General features: G+C 38.7%; 1 protein-coding gene across 1 annotated transcript in view; it reads left to right on the plus strand.

Annotated features, from left to right (window-relative positions):
- The window catches only part of CPQ (carboxypeptidase Q), a 149090-nt gene extending 138666 nt beyond the window's left edge, over positions 1-10424 (plus strand). The window contains exon 8 of the mRNA XM_042036244.1: positions 8762-10424. Coding sequence (XP_041892178.1) covers positions 8762-8922 — 161 coding nt within the window. The 3' untranslated portion in view covers positions 8923-10424. The remainder of the gene's footprint in view (positions 1-8761) is intronic.
- Positions 10425-19690: the final 9266 nt, after the last annotated feature.

Raw genomic sequence — 19690 nt, forward strand, 5'->3', positions numbered from 1 at the left:
TCTAGGGGGTGTCTGTTTCCACAACTTTTCTGGAGTGATTTTGGAAGTTGTTGAAACAGGGTGGAGCAAGGGTCTAGCCTTGGATGTTAGCAGGAGGCTCTTTGGCTAGCAGAGAGCATTGAAGAAAGCACTTCAATAGTTTGGGGTTCTAAGCAACATTATAATGTCAGCTACATGGTGTAGTTACACAGAGAGTACAGAGACGCAGAAATGCATTTGGTCAGGAAAGATGGTTTAAATGGGTCCCAGTATTCACCTGGCCCTTGTGTGTTGACATTTAAAGCTTAATGGCATTAAAATAAATTGCATGCTCAGTATTTAACTGCTTTGCTGAGCTGAGACATAAACAAATACATTAAAAAGAATTCTAAATTAGAGAAACTACTGATTTTGCAATGACTTTCATTCCACTTACAGTGTTAAAAAGAAAATGCAAAATGTAAGGGATTTATACATCCAGCAATCATTTTACAACTATCAACTTTTAAAGTAGTCTCTGTATAACATATGTAGGCATGTACATAATTTTAAAGAAAGCAAAAATTAAGTAAATTATATTAAAATATACACAATATATACAAGCATAAACAGGTATCTAATAGAGGTACATAATCCTTCTAAATTTATATGCCCAAAGTAGGGAATCCCCTAAATAGGGATCTGTGGTTTAGTTAGCCAAGGTGGTCACAGAGCCAAAACAGAAAATACAGAAGTAATTCAAGAGTCCATGTTGCTTTGGAAGAAAGAAGTCATGTCTCACCAGTCTAGCAAGGCATTTTCAGAAGAGTTTGTAATAATTTTTGTAGCTGGATCTGGTCATTAAAGTACAGTTGATTCTTCAAAAGCTCCTGGATCAAAGACTCTAGAGGAAGAAGGTACTGTGAGGTGAGAGGTATTTTCCTCCTTCATGGTAAATACCTGATTTTTAAAAGGTAGAAATCAATTGTCGGTCTTCTTAATGGAGAAAGTCTTTATTAGGTTGCCCAGTCACCTGGTTTTTGTAACTTTGGATGTTTACAAAACTCCATGTTAACTGCAAAGGAAGTGAACAGCAAGAATAGCAAGTTGGCAAAGTTTGTTTCAAAGATTTCATATCGAAACTGAAGCTGACTGTGAAAATGTGACAGTAATCTTATAGTAGAAAATGCCTAAAGAATACAACAGCCAGTGACATTTTTGTGTCAATAAATGCAGAGTGATGCAGTATAGGAGCTATGTGTCCAGAGCAACAGGATCCACGTTATCTTCAAGAAGAATGATTTGGGAAGCACTGTGGATAATTGCCTGAAATTGTCAAGTCAATACCCAGGGAAGGTGAAAAACACAGTGTTTCATGCACTGAGGAAGGAAGGAAGGAAGGAAGAGAGAAAAAGCAGAAAGCATCCACAGGAGATGTGTTATGGTATGCTGCAGTCACATCACGAGTCCATTCCCATGCTGGTGTTTGCAGGATGTATTGGGCTTCTCATCTCAGGAATGGTGAAATACAATTAGAAAAGGGAGAAGAAGAGGCACCAGAAACCTGCATCCTCAGAGATATTGAATAGTTTCTACATGAGGAAGACTGCTCAGCTTGGGAAAAAGCTGGTGAGTTAGGTGTGATAAAAGTATATTAAGCCACCAGTCCTACGAAGATGAATGAGAAAATGGAGGGTGCTGCTACTACAGCTCGTGAAGTGAGAACCATACCGTGCCCACATGAAATGCCCAGGCACACCATGCATTGCCACAGGGAGCTGTGGGCAGAAGTGTAAATAGGTTCAAAAATTAGTGATTAGTGGGCCTATGGAGGATCTCTCCATCTCAGATAGTGAGCCTGCAAGTGGGTCATGTTTAGGCAGCACCAGCTAGGGAGACTTACCCTTTTCTTTTCTCTTTTTTATTAAAAAAAAGAACCTTGATGATGATATAAGACAGAGATTGGGTGAGTGGAAGAAGAACTTCCAGTGCTTTTCACTGCTGAAGATTTATCTAGGGTTTTGTGGGTTTTTTCCCAGCCAGGGGCTGTTTAGGATATTATTTTAGAGTCTGGTCAACCTGGGCTCTATAAACTAGAACTGCCTCCTTCCCTGGCACCTCATTTCACAGGATTTCATGCGAGTTTAGGTTGGATCCCCTACTGTTACTGGTCCTCTAATGCAATAAGTGAAAGGTTAATGCATTGCAAAAGTAACTGTGATAATCCTGATCTGTAATTTAGTCCATTTAGTGTATCCACAGGATTAATTCTGAAATGCATTAAGCAAAACAAGAAGTAATATGGACTTCATATTGTCTCCCTTATACTGTAGTCTCATTTAATTAGTCCCTGAAACAACCAACTGAAAGCTTCCCCTCTGTCCTGTTGTTTGAATCATGAATTTTAAAGACTTTTGAGAGTGACTCAGGAGGTGAAACAGCAGGGCTTCTGATGTTATTTATAAGCTCTGTACTGGAAACTATTTCAGTGTCTGTAGCCATGAAACTCAAGCAACTTAGCCTGTAATTTCATCATTTGAGACTGAGTGACAGGAAAACTAATGTTGTCAGTGCCCCACTAAACAGCATTAACATTCTCCATTGCCTCTGCTTACTTGAAAAATGGACAATGAAATAATTGGCATTAAAGCCAGCTGTCAGCTACAGCTTATCCCACAAAGGAGGAGGTTAATATGAGGACCAAAATACATGGAAGAGATGCCTGCAATAAGTGGGTTTTCATTACAGTAATAGTTCTGCAGACAGCAGTTAGGCAGGGGCAGCACACAAAACATCTGTACAACACCTAAAACAAGCAGGCACTCTACAGGGCTTGCAGCAAGAGATGCTGAGGCACCAACAGAGCATTCCAGCCAGCCCATCCTAAACACAGCTACAATTGCAGCAGATTTATTCCCTGACCACTTGAGATTTGTGATTTTGCTGGGTTTTAGAAAGGCACAAAATGAAAATAAAAATAAAATAAGAAATTGTGTTCCTGTTCCTATCTTTTATCCGGTTTTCCTTTTGTAGGTCTTTGGCACATACCCTTTGAAGGAAAAGCCATGTGTCTTCCTACGTCTGCCCTGAAGTTTTGACCTTTCCAAATGTGTGGGGCAGAAATGTTCCAGCTGTGAGAAGGGAGAGGCTATTGATTCTATTACTGTATGTGAGGAATACTATGCTCTTCTGTGTTTATGTTTTCCTGGTACATACCATTTTTGAACTGCATAGAAGATTGTGATGTGTCTCTTTGCCTCTTTTTCATTATTTTTAAGTATTTGATGTAAAAGAAAAAGATACGTATATTTCATCAGGACTTGCTTTATTTTTAGGGCATTATGGATTTTTAGTACATTTCTGAGTAGTGTCACTGGCATTTAGAAGGTCTGAGATTAGAATAAACTTGAAAATTAAGTAAAAGAGTTTTTCTTGTTTCTTAAATTAAAAACAGGAAACAAAAGCAATATTTAATAGATAGGAAAAAAAGGAACCTGTCTTTTATAGCCAGGGAAAGCACTGCAGAAATAAAAATAAGGTTTCAGATCAGGCACCTGATGTGTTGACATCTTACTACAAGCAGTACCTTTGATAGCATGTAGGTTTGTCTTGACAGGAAGGTGCAGCTCAAACAGGTACTTGGAAGATGCAAGCGAAGCTCGTGTTAAACCCCTTTATATTTGTAAACTTTTGGAAACATTGAGCAAACTATGTCTTGTTAAGTAAGGCATTTCCAACTTTGCTGTTAGGAGGTAGTACAGCTTGCTCAACAGGACACTGGCCTCAGCTCAGATGTCTGGCATCTATTCCTTTCTCAGCTGCTCTGAGAAAATGAATGTGTCATTTCATCTCTACATGCCCCTTTCATCCTTCAGTCCCTCTTGTCTGTTTAGAGTGTATTTTTTTTGAGCTGGAGTCTTTTCTCTTTGGAGAGGTGTACATATACTGTGTAAAATAATGGAGTGGCAATTCTGTCAGGACCTCTAGGGACTACTATAAAATGAGACCTGGAAAAGTTACACGCTTTTTTATAAATCATTAGCCTATCACTTCACTGTATAAGGCAACGTACATGCAGAGGTCAGTGTCCCAGAGATCTAGCTGTAATATTGAAGATCCAGGACACCAAAGCAAGGTTATAGAAACAGTGGGGATTTTCCCATTGTATCTGAAAGAGGCATGGCATAGCTGTGAAGTTTACTTGAAAGCAAAGACAACGGGGAAGCTATTGATAGGGCTCCATAGCAAGCATGTACTGACTCCATGACTCACATTTGACTTCCTTTGGCAATTGAATGCTATTTGGGGTATAAAAAGAAAGGAAAGAAAATGTAAGGAGGAGTGTAATGCAAAATTTTTAAAAATATAAAATTACTCTGAAGTTACTGTGTGTTTTCCCCCTAGAAGATATTTGTGTTTTATGGAAACTGCCTTTATAATCATTCTGATAATCATTATCTGCTTTTCCAGTCATTGTTTGCACAAATGACAAGAATTTGAGTGCTTAAGTATCTGGCAATAGAGTTTAATTCTAATTATGACTTATGACAGCAGCGCTTGTGAAGGCAGTAGACAGAGTGACAAGAAGCAGTGGTCATCGTTGACATGCTCATCATTTGTTTTGTGGTTCATGCATCCTTTTACCTCAATAGCAACATCTTCTTAACCTGGCAATAAAACCTTGTGTCAGTTTTATTAGTGTGTGAAGAATAGGTGTTTGATATGAACACATTGTAAGGCAAGTCAATATCCTTATCATCAGCTAGTGAGTATTTGCATTGGGCATTTCATGCTGAGAGCAGAAGCTAGAAGGGATGGGCTGTTTTTTCAGAATTCCTCAATGTGTGTGTGTGTATTTTCACCAAGGTACTATTACCCAGCTGATCACTAAAAATACATTGTCTGTATGAATTACCAAAGCAGCTGCTTTTACCTGTCTTATGCAGTGCATCAAACCACGTATGAAATAGCAGAGAATCATGAAATGAGTTCAAGACACTAATGAACTTGAATTGAAGAATTTTTTTATGTTGTGTTAATTCTAAGATGTCTGGAAGAGCCAAGGCACCATGGGTTAGAGTGCCACAGAATGGCTGAGCTTGGCAGGCACCCCTTGAGCTTGCCTAGTCCAACCCCCCTGCTCAAGCTGGGTCAGCTGCAGCAGGTGCTGAGGACCATGTTCTGTCAGGTGTAGAATATCTCAAAGGGTGGAGACTCTGCAGCCTCTCTGGGCAGCTTGTCCTAGTGTTTGACCCTGGGGGATCACCAATGGCACTAGATAGCTGCTGATGCAGTAACAACTGCATTAAATTAGGTAACTAAACTGTGCTAAAGAGGGTCTTCTGACACCTTGTAATGGTACTATGAATTATCTTTGTATTATTTTATTGAAATGATTAATTTTCTCCAGTTTTTAATTTCCAGTATTTTTGATGCATTCAAGTAATATGTACAGCATTTTTGGCAGCAATATTTAACATTCCCTGTTTTCATGCCACAGCATCTATTATATCCAGATAGAAGCACTTTCTCACTGATTTCCTTTTTGGCCAGCAGTGTTCCTCATATGACTTGCATCACTGTAAAAGTGAACACACTGAGAAATGACAATTAAAGAGCATTGTTTGACAAACATCCCTTTTTTTTTGCTTTATGACTGCTCTGCAAATGCAGGACAAAAAGCGAAGTGCGTAAAATGTGACAGTGTAACACCTAGCCCATCTCTTGGTTTTTTGTTCAAGTATTGGTTGCACCTGGAAATCAGAATTAGATACATGGTACACACCTACATAACAGGGCCCAGCTGAGGGGTTTTAAGTACTTAATTAAAGCTTACAGACTCTTTTAATTCTGTATGCTGTCCCCTTTCTGGGTGGCTACCATGGACATGGGTGAATAATTTATAGGTCTGTGATCCATGGCTCCTTATCTGTTTTATTTGACTCCCAGCTTATATAGCTGGCAAAAATAACCCCCATTTGTTACTGACTGTTGTTCCTGAGACAAATGTTACATAACAACAACAACAACAAATTACACTCACAGCATTGTTTCTTCTGTTAGATTTTTAGAAAAGGGGCTTTAGGTTCCCATGGTCTTTACTGAGGTAACCTAACATGACTGCAGTCTGCAGGGCCCTGCAGAACTTCCCTCTTCATGGTCATCTGTGAGGGCTGGTCTCAGCCCTGGATGCATTTACTGGTGCAAGGGCACCATTCAGTGTCTCACTGCAGCCTGGCGACCTCTGGCAGCAGAAGTGTCTGCAGGCAGCTGACATCAACATGGAGGCGTCTCAAGTTTGAAGCAGGAGACTTCCTTGCAATGAAAATTGCTTGCAGTCATATCTGTGCCCCAGGGTGCTTCATGTCCAGAGGTTTGCGTGTGGCGCTGAGCTGTAAGCTGTTCTTGTGCTCAAAGACAAGAAGATGGATTTTCACTTTTGTTTCTAATTACATAGGATGAAACTGTTTTCTTAGGGTCTTTTCCATAGTCTCTCAAGAAGCAGGTCACTGGCTTCAGTGCTAGCCCACAACATGAAAGAGACAGCATGGCCAGTCTGAGAACCTTCTGATATTTTCTCTACTCACACATTCTGATTTTCTTGCACAGTAATTGATTGATGTCAAATCTGATAATTTTCTGATTTATAAAATCAATTTAGAGAAAAAAAGTCTTTTCCAGCGTTTCAGAGAGTTAAGTATGACAAAGCAAAGGGTGTTTCTTCTTGTTCCATTCACAAGGATAAAGTGCTATTCTGTAAATCCATAGTTACTCTGATTAGTGAAATTTCTATGACAAAATCTGGGCAATTTTTGTCTTGAGTCTTACAAAAGTGTTCAAAACCAGTAGTGGGTTTGCCTCAACAGCTTGTTATGAGCCTGTAGTGCAGACGTCCATCAGTTAAAGAATGTATCATTGTTCAATCCTTTTATGATTGCATATATTCAAAAGGATTCAGAAGAAAATTTTAAAAATTAATTTGACTTTACATAAATTTAATCTTAAAATTATTGGAACATAATTCAGCACCTGTAACCTGCCCGGTGACTTCTGTGGGACTGCAATGCTTCAAGTCAGGAGCAAACAGGTCATTTAAGAACAAGAAGAGCCTCTTAAAATCACTCACAATACTGTATAACCTTATGCTATAGCATTTGGTCTTTCTGCTTCATCATCTCTGTTATGAAGGGATCTTCACCTTGGGTGGAATTAAAATGCGTTAACTTTCCATTCCTTCTCTCTAAAATAGCAGTAAAGTGAGCCATCCGAGTCAGTCCCCAATACAGCAACAGAAACATGCCTGTTACCCACAGGGAGAGCTGGGCTCTGTTCTGAGTGGCTGTACAAGTGATCAAAAGATATGTATTCTAGGAATGCACAGCTATGCTGTGGGAAATTTTGCTTTCATTCTTTTCAAGGGCTTCAGGCATCTCAGGAAAACCAAGAAAAATCATAACAGTAAGTTTTATGAGCACACATGAGTTTGTCACAGCCCTCATCATCTGATACTGATTTCCATTGCATGTAAATAAATATATGAATAATTTATGTTTTTCATCTTTATAATCAAACAATCCTGGGGTTTTTTCATTCTTACTTGACATGGTACAAGTCTCCTCAGCCTGTGTTTCTGCCTGCAGCCCATAGCTCTTACTCGTGAATTCACACCAGTTCTCTGGGTTTGTTGACCAAGAAAGGAGTGGCTCTTGTTGTGCTAAGTGGGTCCTTCCTTGGGAGCTGTGTACCGCCTAGCCCTGGTCAGGGAACAGGACAAAGAAATCAAGGCAAAGGAATTGTAAGCAGTGAATGAGTGTGGTGGGGGAAATATCAAATTCACTTATTTTCAAAATTTGACATGGAATTCTGTTCATGGTGGAATGATTGGTGACATTACAACAAAGCTGATGGAGGCTGATAAAACTGGAGGAGAGGCAGAGGCAATGAACTGGGAAAGAAGGAAATTCAAGGCAACAGGGGGTTAGAGAGGGTCAGTGGGCACTGGAGCAGAGAATAGCCAGGGTTACAATCCTCTGCCACCATCTCTGCTGTGGCTCCTAGTTGGGTGGCAGCTTCTCCAACTCATCTTGGCTTTGGTCTGCCTTGAGTGATGTCTTGCAAGCATTATTTGTGTTCCCTGAGCCCACCTGCCTTCAGGAAAAGTAGTCCTTTCCCTGCCCATGTGGTCCCAGAGGGAATCAGTTTTTCCTGAAGAGGAAAAAGCATGATCTCACTTAACTTGCTTCTGCCCCAGCTGATGAAGACTCCTGACTGCGAGAGGAATGTAGTCCTGAGCTACCTGGGTTACCCCAGATTATCTGAGAACTTGTTCTGAAACAGCACATCCTTGTGATGTACAGGGGCTCAAAAGCAGAAGCAAATTCTAAAGTGTTCCCCGCCACAAATAACAGCAAGGAAAGGATTCATAACTCTGTTGTAATTCATCATTGGAGAGCAGGGGAAGTGCTGCTGTGGGGTTACTGTAGGGATTTTCCTGCTTGAACTCTGGTAGTTTCAGAAGAAAATGGATGCATACTGTTGCTGAGGAAACGAGTCTCCCAGGGGAAGGTTGGCTTTTCCCCAGTGTGAATTTTTGCTGCCTCATGCTCACTCGAGTCAATTAACCTAAAACTTACAAACTGCACATGGCATGGCTCTGTACAGTTATTATATTTCAAATACATTATGAATTTTGTACAGTTGCATGTGGATTTAATCATAAACAGCCCAGGAACAGATTCAAGTTTATATCCCTCTTTAAATATTTGTATTCCTATAATGGAACTTTGCCCATTTTTCTCTGTAGGTGCCAGTTTGCATAATGACATCAATAAATACTTCTGGTTTCATCATTCTCAAGGGGACACGATGACAGTTCAGGATCCAAACCAGATGAATCTCTGTGCTGCTGTTTGGACTGTTGTCTCCTATGTAATTGCTGACATGGAGGAGATGTTGCCAAGGTAATAAAACAGCAAGAAAGATTTCTGTTCTTCAGTAAAGATTGTAAGTCTACTAATGCATGCAGACTACAGCTGTAGTAAATTCTGTTAACCTTGATTTTGTGCTTTATTATTACATCTGTTTTCCTCAAAACACACTCTTTTACACATTCCTGCTTATTTTTGCTGTTTTAATCTCTTCCATTTGTGATTTTCACTTAAAATGTCTTCCTTTAAGTACTCCTTAAATTTCAGATGAAGATATCTCTGACTATGGTATAATAACCATTTGTATGCACAGTGATCCTGTGCAGCAGGAAAAATTTATCAAATAAATTTTTTGCATCAGGATAATTAGTGTATTGATTTAGTGTACACGTTTACTGGTTTTGTTTCTGTCTTTCATTCTACGCATTGGAATTATGTACCATTAACCAAACAGCCCTTTCTTTTCACTGTTTGAAGGTAATACTATAGTTTCTAGAAGTTTTCAGGTTATGGGACAAATTAATTTTGTCTGTTTTAATGGTAATATATGGTAAAATGGTCAAATAATAGTCAAAATGCTAAAATAGCATAATAGTTTCATTCAGGTCCACTTTTAGATCTTATGAAAGGTTCACCTAAGACTCAGGTAAACCAGGACACAGAGGATAGAAGGCCAATCAGAGGACTTCCAGCTCTCCTGTGTTTTTTTGGGCACCTCCTCATGGAAAGCCATGCGTGTCTTTTTCTGTCTTGTGGAAGACTCACCACAGTGACAGGCAGAGAATTTCACGTGGCAGTTTTTCTATGAAGTGCCATGTTTCAGAAACAACACCCAGCTGTGATTTGTGACCTTCAATACTTGCCAGCTGATTTCCAAACAAAGTGTAAGAGCAGATTTTGATTCAGAATCCTGAAGCCGTTCCTAGCTGCCCCTTGCTTGCAGGGATGGTCTCCCCTGCTGAAGCTAGACTAGAGGATGCTGGTACACATTTACTTTGATGGAAGGATTAACCTGGGAACTTGATTCTTACATAGTTTGTTGGTTTGGGTTTTTTCTTCCTTACTGAGATTATGAATATTCAGATGAGTTTCAGGCATATCTGTAGAGAAAATATAACTGTTCTTGGAGAATATTTTAAGGCGTATGATTTCTGCTCATTTCCTTGTGATGTGATCCTTGTTTGTGATTTTAAATTTTACAACAAGCAAACTTAGTGGTGTGAATAACTGCTGCAATATAATCAGCACCAAACAACTAATGTTACGAACATGGAGTATTAAACCAAATAGCAGGCAGTCCCTAGTGCTGTTAATCAGCTCTGCTGTTGAGCAATAGCTGAATAATGAGCAATTCATTTTTATAGAATTCATAATCATGGTATCTGTTTACTGTGATAATAGCTGTTTTCCATCAAATTTACTAACTATTTCAATATTCCCTCCAAATCATTTCAAGAGCATAAAAGCTGCCTGGAGGTACTCTGCTCTATCTTTTTAAAGAAACAATATTGAAATAAAGTTAGCAAAGGTTTCCTCTGCTTTCAAGGTGTGATGCCTATGTTTCTTTTTTGCTTGACAAGAGCATAGTTGGTGGTGCTCACCACTGACATATCCTCAGCTGTCTCCAAATCCAGCCTTTTGTCCTTTACACAATGTTACTGTTTCCTGAATTGTGTTCCATATTGTTTTCCCTCAAGGTATGAGGCTTTGTACATCAGAGATTCAGAAGGATGTTCTGTGAAGTTATACTGTTGCAAATCTTAACCTATGCTCTCTTGGAAATGGTGTTTATTTGTGTTTTTCTCCACTGCCTCATGTCAAACGGAAAATCTCTGGAGTCAAGAATACTCCTCTGCAGAGGAGAATAACACTACAGGTGTGCACATGGCACCACAGCACATGCCAAGATGTGCTTGTCAGCTCCTAAGTAAGATAATTAACTATTCCCAGGCCAAAAGCAGCACAACAATGTAAGATAGACCATAAAAATTAAGACCATTATGCTCCTGAAGAAAATTTAACCTTCATGTCAACCTCAGATACCCAGTTCTAGAGAGTAACATTGGTTTTAGAAAAAAAATGTTCAAAAATCAGAACTGCCATCTTATTTTTCTAGAAATAATTAAAATGAAAATATTTTATTTCTGACATTGAAAAGCACAGATTTTTTTTTTCTTGTAAAACCAGATATCGTTAAAATTAGATATTGTCTCTGATTCACACTTTTTTTTTTCTGATCTATATTAGTTCTCAGACCTAGAAGTTCATCTGTCCATAGTACTCTTCTGATAATCTGCCTGTTCAGATGTACCTCTCTCAAAAATTTCCATAAATGAGGAGATGCTAATAAATTTCTTTTCTTTCCCAGTGGGATTTTGTACCATCTGTGCAATAGCTTATCTTTACAACTGCTCAGTGTAGCAATTATGCTCTTCCAATTAGTGTCCATTAAACATGTATCAGCTGGTCAATTTTCAATTCAAGAGCACAGGGTAAGCCAACATAACTTTGCCTTCCACTGACATGCCATTATCTTTGAGAGTCTTTCTCAACTTTTAATTGAGAAAGTAGTAGCTTAGGACATTATTTATATTACTATTATTGTGAGGGTCACCTGCCACAAATCTGTGCTTATCATGAGTAATTCAATGATGTTCTAGGTCAAAGGGACCATGGGTAAATTTCCCTCCAATAAACATTTGGGTTTTTGCCTGCTAAGATCTGTGAGCTGAGCGCTGAAAAAATCAGCACTAGCATTTAAATATATGTCAAAAATTTAAATTTCAAATAATCATCTTCCTCAAGGTATTACAAATCTCTTGCATCTGCTGAGAAGGGAGGCCCCTGAGTAGTCTTCCTTTCAGCTACAACTCGAAGGTTTCAGACATAGTTACAGAGGGACGAGGCCAATGCATAATTCATTTACCTGACTAGACTGTAGTACAAATTCTCATGAAAAGTCTGTTTTCAGTACTGCATAATGTCATGTAAGTAACTTTGCCAGTAATAAAAGAAGAATTGCAAGGTAGGTTTGCTTTTGTCTTTCATTGTGCCAAGACCATACTGACGTTTCACTGTCTCTTTGAATGATTCTGTTCTATATGTTCTCACAAGATTTTTAGGTTTCTTAAAATAATTAAAAACAAAGAGAGAGTTGAAGCAGTGCTGATTCTGCTGCTCCATTACCAATCCTTGGCTGCATGTTTAGTTAGTATGCTTCCCCCATAGCAATTTGAGACACTTCCATTTACTATAAGTAAATATCAAACGGATCTTGATATCTATATCTGTCTCATGAAATATACATACCATCTAAATGTGCCCAAATGATTAATTTACTGCTGTATAATGATTAGCATAAAAATCTCATCACAGCACAGAATAGAAATGTTGCCACTAATTGCTGGTTGGAGTGAACAATGTTTTCTGCATAGAAGTTAATGATGCATTGCAGCTCTTGAATGGGAAAACTCAAGACCTTCTGAGAGAGAAGCTTTTTTCCCTTCTTTCTTGCTAAATGATGGAGACACTGATCATATGTAATGAAAAGGAAAAGATATAGTATAATAGATATATATAATATAATAGAAAGGAACTCACACCTTTTGTAATCTTCTGTCTGCTGCAAATGCATGGAAGCACTGTCCACACACACACTGTAGTCTTTCATGGTCATTATTTCTGGAAACTCCAGCCTTTTTGCACAAAGGTATGGCCAGCCATGGGCCTGTGATTTGTAGTTACAAGTGTTTAATAAGTACGATGTGCTAGTCCCTGATTAAGGTTTTAGATGCCTGTTTTCTCAATAATCGTGTTTGCGCTTGGAGGAGGGGCCTTGATGACAGCCTTCTGTCCAGCTCTGTGTCCAGCTTGCAGTTTGATTTCACTTCAGGACAGATCAACCTCCTGTAGTTTGTTAAGTTTATATCTTCTAGAGGGTTTTTTATCTTTCACTTTCTTTCTCAGCACTTGTACTGTGGCATGGATATTAGGAATGACTGACTGAAAAAAATCTGGGTATTTTGTGTATTAGGGCTCAGGAACTGTGAGATGCAATTGAGATGACTCTGAAGAACAGCACATAAGCACATGGTAGAGAGCTCCATCAGGGCCAACACCTGGCATTATCACTGACCTCTGTTACTGGCAGACAGAGCTTTGTGATCAATGCAGTGTATTTTCATCACCAGTCATGGTTTTCTACGTAACTATGTGAAAATCAGGCTTTTGAAAACTAAAGAGGGAAGCTCTGGAGGAGGGACCACAAAAGCCACAAAAAGAGCAAGGTTATATTGGCTCAGGAACTGTGGCTTCAAGTACCAAGGTTTTACTCTGCATTGCTGTTTGAGCTGGGGAACACTGTCTGAACCTCCCTCAATTCCGCTGTTAAATGTTGGTAGTGGTGTTTGGTGCTTGTGTATGGTGTAGCCTGATTTAACAACACTGTGTTAAAAGACATGATGCAAGTAAAATGTAAGTTCATAGCAGAGGCGAGGTCCAGCTGGAGGAGAGGAATAAGAAATTAACGCCTTCCAGCTACATGAGAATTCACCTGTAGAGCATGTCTTTTAGTAATTACTGTTTGCATTTGCAATACTTGCATTATTCACATTATTTGCATTTACTATTTGACATTAAAAGCAAAAAGAAATATTGCTCCTTCAGATACTGCCATTTCAGAATAGACTTTGGACATCAGGCATATGAATTTTAAACTAATGGGACTTTGCATCCGGGAATGATGTGGGATGATTTTGTGTGCAAAATGGTCACACACAGTGCCATCTATATGCATCACTGCACTACATTGAACTGTGACACACATACTAAGTATTTCACAGAATCAGGGGCCACACACTGGAGCAGTTTGGGAAAAGGGAAGAGGTTAAATGGTTTCCCAACAGTCATGCAGCCAGTCAGTCCTAAAGCTAAGAATAGTTTAGTTCCTGCCTCAGCCAAACTGTGCTGCCCATAAATGAGTTACTACTTTCTTTTTATACCACTGAGAAAACTGTGAAGCTGAAGTGCAAAATTTTGTGCAAAAATGACACTTTCAACTGATCATAGGCAATGTATGGAGACTGAACCTTCGGGAAAGTCTTCAAAACTGATTTCACTGAGATTCTTTGTGACTCAAGTTATAATCTCTGGAATACTTCAGCTTTGTGAGTGTGATTATGCAATATGTTGCTTATTCTAAATTGGCTATATATTTTGCTTTTTCCAGAGATATTATGTCAGTGACACAGCTGCAGAGAATTCATATCATTGCCGGTACTTAAAAGAAATTTCCCAGTTCTTTTACACGTCATCATTTTTTATTTGGCTTTAAATTTCTGTCACTAGGACAGCAAGGTATCACAAATTTTAATATGAGACACAATGCAGAGACTAATGATTGTTCAAAAGCAGATAATAAAATATTCATTGTTTTTAATAGAGTGTCATGCTGATCTTTCCATGGCTATTATCAAGCTTTAGCTCATCAGGAAGATGAGTTTAAAAAGAGGAATTGCTAGAAAGTGAGTCATGAGACACTTAACCATGTAAAGTTAAATGTTGATCCTTTACTCCTCCAAACTGTTAATTGTAAAAGCTGAGAAAGCTATAAATACCCACAAGGAAATGTCTGATTGTCTTCAGCAGTGATTCCCAGTGCTGAGTCCTCCGTAGAAGATATTTTAAGCCTTATATATTATAATTATAATGCAGCCTGAACCCTTAACATGAAATGCTGAGATGCAAACACACATTAGTTGTGAATTCTTATATTCCTTTTTCTCGATGTAAACAGGATGCAGCTGTACTGGGAATTCAGCTTAGCTTTGGTATTGCTGTCCCTCCAAGCAGGACTGCCCCCTGGCTATGTGGCAAGCCTATTGGAAGGATAAGTACAAGCAGTAGAAGAAACTACTTAAAAATTTGGTTTTGTTGGGTCTTTCTAAAACAAAAAGTGTGGGGGTGTTAATGCACAAATACCTTTAGTTTGTTAAACAGCTGAACTTACGCTTCAGCATGCGCAGTTGTTGGAACTCTTTTCTTTCCTCTCATAAACATTAGTGTCTTCATAGGTTTGAGAAGATATTAAATTAAATAAATCAGTAGGCTCTGTGTAAGTAACACATGTATTAAACCACAGCCTAAGTTACAAAAAATGTAACTTAGATCAACATTTATCAACAGGAAATAACTTTTAAATATGAAGAGAGGATTAATTTCCAAGTTGTTGGAAGGAAACAGATGTGATAGAAGGAAGTATAGACTTTTTCTTTCAATACAGGAAAATCTCATTTCAGGTGTTCCACATAGTGTGTTTGCTAGAACTCATAGGAGGAATTAGAGGGGATGTGCACAGCCTTGCCTGTTGAGCAAAATCCTAACAGTGCTTGCTGGCATCAGTAGAGGCTGCCCCACCAGAGACCCTCTGGTTAGGGGGCTGTCCATTCCCTGTGTATTTGATAACACTGGGTGTGCTATATTCCCAGAACTATGTAAGATTGAATTTATGGGGTGAGGACCAGAAGCATTTATTGGGAATGTTCTGCAAGAAGTGTGTGACACAGCTGTTTCTGACGCCACATCTTCATATGACAAACAAATAGTGAACCAGCTGTTGGTAGCTCAGCCACCCGCTGAGCCCGTGTGGTTCTGTGGGATGTGTGATCACTCCAGGCTTCACTTGGAGGAAAGAGAACTGATGATCACTGACCAGAGTCCAGGTGTTTGGTTGACCTCTTTCTATACCAAGAATGTGAGATTGCCATAGAGAATCTTTCTGCTGATCCCCTGGATGCAGCGGTCCTTTGCATCCATGCTCCCATAGAACCAGAATAAGAGGAGAGTTTTCATGATCGGTGAACATCTGGAGGTGAGTACTTCTTTTTGCTCTCCAAGTGCTCCAAGTTCAGGAAGAACTTGGGGTCTCAAGTTCTTTTTTGCCTCCCAAACTGCCATACTTGTATATCTCTTAGACTTGGATTTGCAATGGATTTGTAATATATAGCATTGTCATCACACTGTGAAATCACTGAAGTCTAATACTTTTCATGTTCCATATCTCTGCATTTCAGAGCTGTGTCTAAACAAGCAGGAACAGTAATGGCTGTCAGCAGAGTGCTTGACAATATCTTCAAAGCAGAAGAGCTGAGTAAACATTTGCTGTGTGTGCTCTATTAGGTGTCAACAAAAATTTTATTCCTCCCTCCTTCATCTGTGAAGTGATGGAGGGGGAAAATATTACTGCTCTGTGATTCTGCAACAGCTAGTGTTAGAGTGGCTGCTACAATACTACTAACTCAGCTTCAGGCATAAGATTATATAAGACATCAGCACTTGGCAAACTTCAGGGAAATCACAAATGTAGCAACATTGTTTATTGCATAGTGTTTATTCACACAGTAGTGAGTGATCCTTTAAAACAGAAGTGTTAGTGGCTTGCAGTATTTGCAGAAACATTCTGCTGACAACCTAAAGCTTTGGAAGGCTGCTGTTACCTTATTGTAATAAACTAACAAAAGTGAAATTAATACCTGGGGTTTTTTAACTTACCACTTTTAGATTCCTCTACGGAAAAAAAAACATCAGCTCAGCTTAAAATAAGTATAGGAAGAGTTCCCAGCGGTCCTTCAATTTACACTGGCTTAAAATATGAAGTAAAAAAGATTGAAGCTCCAGGTAAGCATTGGTCAACTCAGTAGGAATTTCTTCAAAAATATTTGCAAATGTGGGCAGATGGTGTTAGGGTTTTCTGCAGTTTAACAGAGCAAGCAGTTATATTAGACATTTTCTTTTTCCCAAAGTTATCCTGATTTTGACAAAAATCCTCCTGTTGCCATTAATCTCAAACATTCTAACAAGCTCTAACTTTACTACCATGCTGTAAAAGTTTACTTTCTGGCCACTTTTTTTCCCCCTTAATAAGCTCAGTTTAGTGGTTTTAACTTAAGACAATAAACCAGGAACTCCCAAGTTCTAATTCTGCTGTGGTAACCACCTTGCTGGGTGGTCTTGGCACACCCTAAAGGTATATCTTCTATGTGGACTTAATTTATTAAACACGAAAAAACAAAAAAATCCATCCATTTCTGAGCCTGCATGCATCCAGAAGTGTGGGCCACTCTTGTGTTCTAATGAGGTGTCTTTTAAATTCACTCACAGCCGAAAACAGCTGAGATTTGGGCATTTTCTAATTTATGCTCCGTAGGTGAATTAACCTTTCTGATGAATAACACTCCAGCTTGGCTGAAATATGAATACAATTGTGGTCCATCTTCACTGTGGCTGATACACAGTTTGGAGTGGAAAAGACATCAAAATTTGGTGGATTTTTGACCTAATACTAATGAAACCTTAGAGTTTTGAGGTATTTTGTTTGTTAAAAAATTAACTCTTCGCATGTGAAATTGCAGATCTTTCCCTTCAAAATTCTGCAAAGAAACTTCTGAAAAATAACATTGAGGGGAAAAGCTAGAAAAAGTTGGTACAAAAACTGTCCTGTATGGTAATACCGTGAGCATGAAAACAGGGAATATATTCCAAACTTGTGGAAGTGTTGAGTTTGTTGGGGTTTTTTATCCAAGAGCAAGAGTTAATAAAACTGCAAAGTAATTTTAGTAAAGTGCCTAATTTATTCTTAATTCAAAGTCATTTTCTTATGGCTACAGGAAATATGCCCTACTGGAGTCAACTCAGACAAAATTCAACAGTAAATGTCTCACCCCTCTTCGTTATCCTGAGCAGAAATCTACACAAATCTCACATATTCTGCGTCTGTAGCTGATGGTTACTGAGCCTTTGGTACAAGTAATTAGGAGTCATCCCTCATAAAACAGTTGGAAGCTAGTGAAATGTCAGAGGATTCCCTCCATATTCAGTTTTATTACAAATTCATGTGCTATACTCTCAATTTTGTTTAGTGGATACAATTAATGACACTGAAGACTTCTCAGGGTATAAATTAGAGTTTAAATTTGAAGTAATGCCAGTGGCTTAAAGAAGACAGTTTACTGATAACTCAGTCTTCAAACTGCACAGTATATCAATTATTCACTTTCTCACCTGTCAACTCTGGCTCTAGATTTGATATGTGGTTTAAGCAGCATCTCTTTGTTAAAGGAAATTGCAACAGAACTTAGTTGTATAAAACAGTTCTTCTTTGTACTTTGAGTGAAAGAACTTTAAAACCCAAACTGTCTTTAAAATACCCATTGCCCCCAAATATTTTTTTCAAATACCTTTTTTTTAAAAATCAGTTTCAGCTTCTGTCCCTAGTAAGCATACATATTCACAATCCACACAGCTGAAAGAAAGCAGAGTAGGGAAGGACTCATTCTTTGCAGGCGCTAATGTTATCAAAAAGTAGTGATAAAAAAAAAGTAGAAACAGCAATTGTATACAGTAAGTCTGAGATGCTGCTCTTCCATGAATGAAAAAGAAATTCTTGTCTTGTATTTAGAATGGAAGAAAACTAAACATCTCTAGGGAAATGGAATGCATAGGACAAAATAGCAAGAAGTGCAAATGGGAAGATGAGAAATTCTTACTATGCCCAAGGAAGGTAATGTAGTGCCAAGATACCTGAGTCACTTAAATATTCTGGTCTGGAAAAAATGAAATGAGAAGCTGAAGATAAAAATACCTGTATTCAGTACAGCTATATAAAAATATTAAATTCATAATCCAGGAAACCCTGCAGTTGCCTCAGATGGTGTTACAGGACCAAGAGGTGGGCCAAACTGATGGCAGGCTTGGAAGTTTAAAGCAGTTTTAAGCAAACCTGAGCCAGCTGGATGGAAGAAATGTATAACTTATGGGTTCATTATCTTTCATCATCCAAGAAGGTGAAAACTGGCTGATCTCAGTGCACTTATATTAGAATTTTGGTTCAAGGGAAATGTAGAACAACAGTCACTGATACAAGAGAATTGTTGGGTGGAGCTGTGGTTGGAAACTGCAGTGTGCATCACTGCTGTAGCAGGGCTTTTCACCTTTCTTTTTCCTTTTGCTGAGCATTGTTTCATGCAGTCAATGCTGTGTCTTTCATCAAGGTTTACTTTAAAGTTTGAAATTGATGGTCATCCCATGATTTCCCCTGAGCAAGTTTTCTTTACGATGAATCTTCTCTGCAAACTTCTTTAGAGCTTGTAACTTACCAGTGTGATAGCACTGGCATTTGATGTGCTTGCACAAATCTCATGCCCAAAAAACTTGCCCTTGAATTTGTCTTCTAGGAGAAAATTATGTTGATGCAACCATAGATGTTGATTATTTCTATTACATACAAGGATTCTTAATTGAAGAAATAAAGAAAACAAACCCAACTGTTTTGCTGCCTCTCCAGCCTTTTGAGGTCGATGCCTCTGTGGAACCTCAGCAGCGGCGTGGGAATAACAGGTGAAAGGAAAACTGCTGTGTGGGGAGTGTAGGCAAGGCTTGTCAGTCAATTGCTGTGCTGTGCTGTTTGCCTTTGGTATGTCACTACAAATTCAGTATCCCAACATCACATTCAGAGAAGCCTTACAAAAGCCCAAGGGCATTCATGTTTCACCTTCCTTTATAAAAGGTGTTCTGAAATGTCCAAACTTGCCTTCCTTCCCCTCAAAGGGCTTTATGTGTGTAATGTTGCTGTCTAATACTGTAGGTTGCTAGCTAATACATTAATGTAAACAGCAGGAATAGAATCCCCCCAAAAATCGGTTTTACACTTTAATCTTTAGAAGAAAATGATTTCATATTTCAGTACAGGATTGAAGCAAAGGTTCTGCACAGATAAAGTGAGACATTGCCTGGCAAAGGAAGGTGTGGTT

The sequence above is a fragment of the Corvus kubaryi genome, unplaced genomic scaffold, assembly GCF_017639235.1.
Source record: "Corvus kubaryi isolate FWS band 111438036 unplaced genomic scaffold, C.kubaryi_AGA036_p1.0 37385, whole genome shotgun sequence".
NCBI lineage: Eukaryota > Metazoa > Chordata > Aves > Passeriformes > Corvidae > Corvus > Corvus kubaryi.